This window comes from Chinchilla lanigera, unplaced genomic scaffold (genome assembly GCF_000276665.1).
Source record: "Chinchilla lanigera isolate Chin_1 unplaced genomic scaffold, ChiLan1.0 scaffold00028, whole genome shotgun sequence".
NCBI classification, from domain to species: Eukaryota; Metazoa; Chordata; class Mammalia; order Rodentia; family Chinchillidae; genus Chinchilla; species Chinchilla lanigera.
The window spans coordinates 10,803,883-10,813,662 of NW_004955429.1; the positions used below are offsets into that span (position 1 = coordinate 10,803,883).

The 9,780-nt window shown below is 36.6% G+C and overlaps 1 protein-coding gene across 1 annotated transcript in view; it reads left to right on the forward strand.

Moving 5' to 3' along the window:
* The window catches only part of Cubn (cubilin (intrinsic factor-cobalamin receptor)), a 248,624-nt gene that overhangs the window by 14,209 nt on the left and 224,635 nt on the right, over window positions 1-9,780 (forward strand). Inside the window, exons 9-14 of the mRNA XM_005386965.1 lie at window positions 228-359; window positions 1,197-1,292; window positions 2,658-2,776; window positions 3,160-3,346; window positions 4,402-4,511; window positions 7,062-7,296. Coding sequence (XP_005387022.1) covers window positions 228-359; window positions 1,197-1,292; window positions 2,658-2,776; window positions 3,160-3,346; window positions 4,402-4,511; window positions 7,062-7,296 — 879 coding nt within the window. The remainder of the gene's footprint in view (window positions 1-227; window positions 360-1,196; window positions 1,293-2,657; window positions 2,777-3,159; window positions 3,347-4,401; window positions 4,512-7,061; window positions 7,297-9,780) is intronic.

Sequence of the window (9,780 nt, forward strand, 5' to 3'; positions counted from 1 at the left end):
ATTAATACAGTATCCACCTATGTAAAAGTGTCCCTTTTGCCTACTTCTTCACCAAAATTTTTTTCTAAGAATTTAAAACAATTTTTGCCAGTATGTCAGTATATCTCATTTTAATCTACAGTTTTCTTTCAATAGAGCAGGTGTTTTACATGTTTCAGTTATTTGTATTTTTTTTTTTGGTTGACTTGTTTATAGAGCTAACCTTTCAAATCTTCCTGTTTTTCTAGGCTGGCAAGGAAATGGTTATGTTTGTGAAGACATCAATGAATGTGAGATAAATAATGGTGGCTGTTCTAAGACTCCACTTGTTAGATGTGTGAACACACCTGGGTCTTTTAGCTGTGAGGACTGTCCACCAGGTATTTGACCAGATTTCCTGATCTCATTATTGGCAAAAACATACCTTTGAAAACAGTCTGGTGTTCCATTTTAAATGTAATTTCTATCTAAGTAAAGAAACTGACTAGTGCAAAATGGTTCAGAAACTTGGACATTCAAGACACATTAGTACAACTGTAGTATAAGAAAGAAATTAAGAATACTGTTAATATTAGTAGAAAAAAAAAGCCATTGCAAATTGTGAAACTGCCACTGAGATAGTGTAGGATTGAGAAGGTTTTCTGGGTTCATATCAGGTCTACTGTGCTACTGTTCACACATATAATCTAGTAATATGGTACATTTATGTTTAACATATAAGTTTTTCTAAAAACAGGCATATAATGCACACTAACAAGTTTCCTTTTTCCTTTGGAAAGAAGTCATTATGGCTATTCTCTAAGGTAAATCGAATTAGTATCCAAGAAATTCACAGAGTTCTAAGAGATAACAGAAATCTTGTAAGTTTTAATGTTGTGAACCAACAGTATTTTGGACTTCTATACCCCTGAAAATATTAGAATCATGGAAATTAAGAGATGTCCATATCAGCGTTGACCATTTCTATCAGCACTTTTACATACATCTTATTAGCAACAAACCAGAACATTATTTATGAAGTCAGCTTGCTAACTCTTGTTGCTCCTGCTTCCAAGTATAGATTTTATTTGCTTACGACACAATATTTTCTTGCATCTTTTGTTTTGTTACACAGCATCTCTGGTTGGTCTGCCCCATGATATCTGATCCTCAGATTGGCATTGCCTTTCTCCCATATTCTTGATGTTATTTTTCACTCCCTGGCTTTCTCCAACCAGGGTACCAGGGTGACGGAAAAGTGTGCACTGCTGTAGACGCCTGCTCCATCAATAACGGAGGCTGCCACCCGCACGCGACATGCTTCTGGTCTCAGGGTAATGCCTGACTTCTCTCTTTGTCCTTAGGTATTTCTTACAACACTTTAAAGCAATACAGGATTTCTCAAATGAAATCTTCTGTCCGCAAAATTCTTACTTGAATCATCAAACCAAAAATTAATTCGTGTTATAAGACTATACACTTGGATTTTTAAAATGTGCAACAAGCTATGCTCTTGAATTTTACAATTATTTCCCAAAGTAATTATGCCAGCCAATTAATACAGGCCTATATTCCAAGCACGAAAGAGAAAAGAAAAAAGAAGGAAATGCCATATCCCTTTAAGGATCCTTCCATGTCTATGCCATTGGGTAGAATTGAGCCGCATAGCCAAATCAGCTAGAAAGGGAGACTCTGAAATATAGTGTGTGTTTCAGGCATCATGAATCCACTGAAATAAGGAGTTCACTACTAAACAAGGGCAAAATGGATCTAGAATAATCCTGTGTCTACAGCATTGCTTCAAAAAGGGGGTCACCTCCTATAATTTAGCTAAATATTTCTCTGAGAAATGTTGACTCATTGTACACACCACCATCAGTTTATGAAAATACTATACCTAGTTCATATCTCCTGTGCGTTGTAATTAACAGTGGCTGTTAATTCATGTATAGTACAGATTCAATCACTTCAAATTCTTTTTCTCCCAGCCCACTTGTTTATGTTCCTGTGTTATCTTAGTATGCAGTATCATTACAAGAATCTTTAAAGCCATGAATTCATTTTATACTGGCTAATCTGATTAAAACTGGCAACATCCAAATGGTGTGTCCTCAGAATTGAGAACATGTGAATTGCCCTGTAATTCCTCTCCTGGGTGATGCGCTATAAAAAAACACATAGGCTCCCTTGGTACCTCTGCATTCCACCTGACTTTTGTCAAGACCATCTGTCTTAGGTCAAGACCATCTGTCTTCATTTGTAAAGGCATAAATAGGTATAAGAGAGGATTAAATCATTCATAACATACACAATTCCTGCAACAGATCCCATCTCATTACAACCCTCTCATCTGCTGATAACCCCTCCATGACGACACACCTCATCCTCCTTCCCTTGGTGTATCTTTCATTTCTACATAGCTCAGAACCACCTGACATGAGAGAGAACAGCACTAGTGTCAATTTATAGGTAAAGTATTGGAAAGGCTTAATGGCTTTCTTACTTTAAAATATGGAAAAATAAAGATTTTAATATTTTCTCCTCGTACCTTTTCTTGTGTGCCTGTAGGAATAAACAGACTTGAAACCTGGTAAATTATTATTCAGAGAACAGACCAGAGTCTGAGTGTAGTTACTGTCTCTGAATTGAGGAGAATACCTGTATTCACTTTTCCTTTTTTTTTTTTTTTTTCTGAACAGGTTTCTTACCTGTCTGTACCTGTCTGCCGGGATACACCGGAAATGGTTATGGTCCAAATGGATGTGTGCAGCTCGGAAATATTTGTTCAAGTCACCCTTGCTTAAATGGACAATGCACAGTGAGTTCTTTCTTTTTCTTGGGGATATTGAATACTGTAGAATAGAGTTTAGTTTCACCTTTTCACCTTTGTATAGAATACATTTCATATGATTCATGAGTGTTAAGAGAGTGATTCAAGTTTAGGATAAGACACTGCACAACTCTAAGATTAAAAGGTACGTGGTAATTTTAGTTCCCAAGGAAAAAAATCAATAAGCTAATATTTTATCTTCAAATAAATAGGACTTCTTATACTGAACAATTATTTAAAAATTACAAGCTGGACTACTAAAAAGTACTTAGTATGATTCAACACTTTAGAGTCGCTGTACTCCATGGGGTTGACTCCATTTATTGTCTATTCATTTGTCTCACCACGTTACACCTGTGTTTTCTCCTTAGGATATGCTCTCTGGCTACTTTTGTAAGTGTGATTCAGGCTGGGCTGGTGTCAACTGTACAGAAAACATCAATGAGTGTTTGAGCAACCCTTGTTTGAATGGGGGGACTTGTGTTGATGGCATTAATGACTTCAGTTGCGAATGCACAAGTTCCTGGACTGGATCTCACTGTCAGATTCCCCAGCAAGGTACAGTCAGCATTTCTTATGCCACAGATACTCACAGCTTGGAAATATCACCCTTCACCGAAGCCTTCTGCAGATTGCCCCACTGACCTTACTTTCTTTTATAGCTGTTCACTGTTGAAAGGGTACAGAATACATAAAGTAGATATTTACAAATTTCAACTTAAGCCAGAATAATTTTTCTTCAAAAGAATTAAATCAGTATTTGCTATTTTTATTATGTCCTTTCTAAATCTAAGATACGCTTAGGTATTTTCTAAGGGAACATTTTCTGTATAGCGGCCAGTTTCCCTGGAATACCGCATGTAATCATATCACTCTTGCCCTGGAGTATATGCTGGTTGGTTATTGCCTGTTGCACACAGATTGGAATTGTTTTTCAATTACCTTTTATACCCAGACATCACTCTATCCATCTAACCCGATTTTTCACTGGTTCTCTAAAAATGCTCATGCAAGCCAGACATTTTTCTTTTGCCACCTGATCTTATGTACCACCATGAGTATGTCTTCTCTCTTGTTTGAGATGTTTCTTCCCACAACCCTCCCCAAATTCCTTCCTAATTTCCCATCCACATGTATCTGTGCCTCAGGAGTACTTAACGTTCAACCTCCTCCATAAAGTTTTTATGACCATCCCACCCTCATTACTATCCCTGATTCTGAATCCACACAGTTCTTAAAGTATTACTGTGTGTTTGAAATAAACCCACGATAAACCATGTGGATGATACAGAAACATACAACCTGGTCTGCATTTATTGTCTGTTTGCCCTGAGTTAAGAAGACAAGACTAACACACAGTGGCAAGTAGGATACAAGGACTGAAGCTAAGAACGAACCTGTTTGGGGTTCCGTTTCGCAGAACCGTAGAGAATGGAAGCCAAAGAAAACAGCTGTCAAGGGATGCGATATTAACTAGACTTGGAGGTTGGATCCAGCTCAGTGTCACTAGAAAGGGGATAGCCAAGAGGAAATGGCAGGGAGAGTTTAATCTGCCTGGCTTCTTCCATTTATGGGTCTCTGAAAAGCACGGTTCATCATCTTTTCTTCTGCAGTGTGTGGAGGGTCCCTCTCAGGGATGAATGGGAGCATCAGCTATACAATCTCTCAAGTTTATCTTCAGGACGTTAACTGCTTCTGGGTTGTCCGAACCGAAGAGGGAAAGGTAAATGTACTAACTCCTGCCCGGACACACATATTACTTGTATATTTTACTTGTATACTTGTATAAAATATGCACATATAGGGGTTGGGGATTTAGCTCAGAGGCACAGCACCTGCCTGACAAGAGCAAGGTCGTGAGTTCAATTCCTGGTACCAGAAAAAAAAAAAACAAAAAACCTAAAAAAAACACAAAACAACAATATTTACATATACTGTATAAATATGTTTAGTGATCAATCAACTATCATAATTAAAGTGCTTACTAAGTGCCAGGCTTCACTTTAGATATTTTATCTACCTCTCTTACCCTCATAGTCTTTTAAATAAGTAATAATATCTTCATTTTAGAAATAAAATAATGAGAAGTAAGAGAAATTATGTATAGTTTTTTAAAAAAATACTTAGCATGTAATTGGAATAGTTAAATTTCAAAGAAAAGTTTGATTCCAAAGTCCATGCTTGGTCCAGTAATGAATAATTCCCTACACATTGATTGAGTAGCTATAAGCCGGTGGTTGATTTGTAAGGTCTGGTTGTTACCAAGACAGTATTGCTTCAAGATGGTCAGTCATCTTCATATTATGTCAATTATTATACAACAGTGGTGACTGATATTAGGCTGGCTTTCTTATCACTTGTCCTCTGTATGCCAGGTACTATGTTCCATGCTTGCTGTACATCACTGCATTTTTAACTTTCATGACTGTAAAGATTAATTGTTATTCTCATTTTACATATGAGGAAACTGAGCCTTGAGCAGTTAAAAAATTTGCCCCGGTACAGGTGGCTGGGCTCAACCCTAGGCCATTTGACTCCAAAGCCTGTAACTCTAAACTGCTACATAAATGCTCTTAAAATTTAATCTGAGCCTAAGGACTTTAATTACTTAAATTTTCTGAGTATTTCTTTTTCAACCAACTCCTGGGCTCTAAAGTGCAGTGGTCTGTCTGAAGAGATAAGATTTTCTCTTGAAAAACAAAACAAAAAAGTATTTGTGTCCATCAGATTTTCTCTTGAAATCCTATTAAGTTTTCCCAGCAACCTATTATTATAGCAGACATTGTGCAAAGGTCAGAAAACATGATTTTCCCTTGAGAAGGGAGGGCATTTTGGGGCCTGGTAACCCACAATAAATTCCAAAAGAATTTCCCAGTGGATATGTTAGGTGACTTTCCTTCCTTCCTTCCATTTAGTTTTCATGAATTCCATTTCCTGACATTGAAAATACTTTTTTTCAAGAAAAAAATTCTTATGTGAAAAACTCTAAAAATGTTTATTACCAATTTATTAGGAAATTCATCCCATTTTCTTGATTATATCTTCTTTTCCCGACTACAATGCATATAATATGGTGGGAAATATATCCAAGTCAGGATAGTTCAATTAATTAACATTGTTTGAGTTTTATTTAAATTGCTTCAAGAGAGAAAATGGTGTAATGATGGAAACAGATCTTAAAAATACCCTAGCATTGAATTTCAACAATATTCTATAATTCCTTTTCATTAGGCAACTACTGTTATGATTTTAGTTTCTAATAAAAAGTAAAATGAATAATTTTTTGGTTGTTTATTTAAAATGAAGTTATCAATACAAAATCTTTTAAATTTTATTTTATTACTGAATTTAAAAGCTGTACATCTTGACAGTTTACCTTGGATATGCATTTTCATCTTTATTCTTTTATACTTGCGTTCTCAGTACTTTTCATACCAGTATTACCTTGTCCTAGTCTCTTGATATGGTTCGCATACAGTAATATCCAGCCCACAAAGATATGCAGACTGTCCACCTGTCTACACCAGGCCTACTCTGCCTACACTTGAGTGTGCCAGTCTGGATCATGCGTCTGAGCGACCCTGGGATTGGCCTTCCTGAGGAGCAATCATAATTGCACATGATACACAGTCGTGAATAGCAGTATTAGCCAGTTTAGCTTAACTCAAGGGAGATTTTTCAAATGACCAATTTCTATTACTGACTTAGATACAGTGTCAGCTACGTATTTGAAGTGACTTTGAAAAATCTGATAGTGTCATGAAACCTAGCTAATTCGCCATGAATTTTTTGATGTATAATGTTTGTATATATGTATGGGGTACAGTATGATAATTTGATACATGTATATAATATGTAATGCTCAAATCAAGGTAATTAACAGTTCCGGCTCATCAAAGAATTTTAAACATATTTTAATGTTAGTTGAAGTTTGGTTTTAACAATTATTTTAATGGGGCTGGGGATTTCACCTGGGATACTCTATCACTTATTTTGAGACAGTGCCTCTATAAATTGCCCAGCTCCAACTTTTGATCTGCCTGCTTCAGCCTCCCACAGTGCTGGGATTAGAGACATGCACCATCAGGCTTTTGGTCTTAACAATTGCTAACATAAGTCTTATGTACTATGGATAATTGCTGTTTGTGTTAGTGAATGATTAAGATATATAGTAGATATATCTTTCTATGTAAATGCTTTCTAGTTAGTAAGAGGAATACTTTACAATTAACACGGAAGTGAAAACAATATATTGTGGTTTTTATATTTTTAGGTCCTGCATATCACATTCACTTTCTTCCAATTAGAACTGGAGAATAATTGCCCACACGAGTTTCTTCAGATTCACGATGGAGACTCCTCTGCAGATTTTCCACTCGGAAGATTCTGTGGCTCTACTGCCCCTCAGGATCTTCACAGCAGTGACAGTGCGCTCTATTTTCATCTCTATTCTGACCATTTGAGAAGTGGTAGAGGCTTTACAGTGCGATGGGAAACACGGCAACCAGGTACGTCCAAACTCGGAGAAGAGCAAAGCAAAGTTGATCAATATTAGACTGCTGGAAACATGGCAAGTTTTGGGATCCACACATAGATGATATTTTTATAATTATTTCAAAGCCAAATAAATTTAAAATAATTTAGATTTAATTTTGTATCCAAAGATAACAAAATTAGGATGGGTTGGAAAGGATTAAAATATAGGAGGCTTAGTGAGTCCCTTAGGAAATTCCTGAACAGCACTTTTATAAGCTCTGCTTGTGAGTTCCCTGCCAAGATGTCATGAGGATATTGTCCACTTGTTCATACAGTGTTCTATATCTTAGTGATGACTTGAAAACTTTTTCAGTTGTTATTTTGTTTTTGATACTCTACTTTTTAAACCTCTAACTATGAAATTTTTAAACATACAGAATAAGAGAGAACAGTATGCTGGCTCCCAAATCATTATTCATTTAATTTTGTTTTGGCTTTGTGGGCCAGGAATTTGGAAAGGGCCCGACACGACAGTTATTACTTGAATTATGTTAATCACTTGTGATCAGATATGAGCTGGGACCATAGGCATTAAAAAGCTCAAATGGCTGGACAATCAAGATCGCTCACTTGGGCTGGGGATAGAACAGTAGTAGCATACTTGTCTACCATGTATGAGGCCCTGGGTTCAGTCCCCAGTACTGCAAACAAAATAAAACAAGACTAAACAAAAAATCTCACGCATATGACTAACAATTACCCTACCCCCAGTGTTGAGGATTGAACCCAGGGCCTCCTGCACACTAGATAATCATTCTACCACTGAGCCATACTCCCTGCCCTCATACCAGCTTTTGGAGGAGAGCTCATCAATCTATGGATCTGAGTTCCTAAATATTCTTTCTCTAATAAGGTGGTCTTGGAGTGGTGGCATTTCTTTTGTGATAATCGACTTCTCTTAGAGTAAGCAGTTCGACAAAACTAGATGGATGCTGATGGGCTATTTGATCTACTCTTGAAAATCACATCAGGTTATTTTTGTCATACTTAACTGATTGAATTAGTCACAAGCTGACCTAAATTCAAGCAGAGGGACACAGACCTCCCACCTGTCAGTGGCAGAACTATCAGAATCTCTAAACATTGTTAAATCACTTCCCTTTTTATCCTTATATTACCAAGAATTTTAAAAAATAAGTGGGTGCTAAATTTTATGTAAGTCTTTCTGAGCCTTTTTGAATGATCATTTGATCTTGTTGACATGATATATTCTGTAATTGCAAATTATATTCCTTGATATTTGAATGGTTTCCTTTGGTATTGACATTTTACTTTATTGTTTATTAGTATATGTTTTTGATACATCTTGATCAATTTTGATTCCCTTTTTCCTCCATTCCCTCCTCTCTTCCCTTTTCTTTTTTTTCTTTTTCTTTTTTCCTTCCGGTACCGGGAATCAAACTCACGACCTTGCGCTTGCCAGGCAGGCAATTTGCCGCTGAGCTAAATCCCCAGCCCCTCTCTCTTCCCTTTCCCAAGATCCTTCTTCCATGTCTGAAAAGTCTACTTCTCTGTTTCCTACCGTATCTCCTTACTTTCCTCTTTATTTAAATTTTGATCTTCATGTAAGATAAATCATTGATATAACTATGCTTGGTTAATTTTGCTTAACATTGTAGTCTCAAGATACATTCACTCATCTACAAAATGACTCAAATTTATCCTTTTTAAGGCTGAGTGATACTCCATTGTATGTATATAACACATTTTCTTTTTTTGGGTTTTGGTTTTTGGTTTTTGTTTTTTTTCCAGTACCGGGAATTGAACTCACGACCTTGCACTTGCCAGGCAGGCGCTGTGCTGCTGAGCTAAATGCCCAGCCCCAATAACACATTTTCTTTATTCATTTATCTGTTGGTGGATCTGTGAGATGCTTCCCTCACTTAGCTATTATGAGTGATGCTGCTGTAAACCTGGGTTTGCATGTCTGTATCACCAGTGACTTTGACTCTTGAGAACATACCCAGGAGAGGTATAGCTAGGTTAAGTGGAATTCCTATTCTTAGTTTTTTGAGTGATCTCTATACTGATTTCCCTAGTGCTTGTACATCCCACCAACAGTGCAGAAGGGTTCTTTTCCCCCTGCATCCTTGCCAGCATTTTGAGTTTGAGTTCTTCATGATGCTCATTCTTACTGGAGCAAGTATCTTTTTGTTGCTTGAATTTGTATTTCACTAATGGTCAAAGATACTGAATATTTTTTCAAGTATTTACTAGCTGTTGGTACTTCTTTTGGGAAGTGTTTTTCTTTTTTAATTTCAATTGCCCATTTTTTGATTGGGTATTTTATTTTGGGAGGCCTAGCTGTTTTGAGTTCTTTATATATTCTAGATATCAGTCCTCTGCCAAAAGAGTAGCTGCAAAAATTTTCCCACTCTATGAGTTGTCTTTTCACTTTCTTGTTTCCTTTGCTGTGCAAAAGCTTTTTAATTTGATATGATGCTATTTGTTGGACA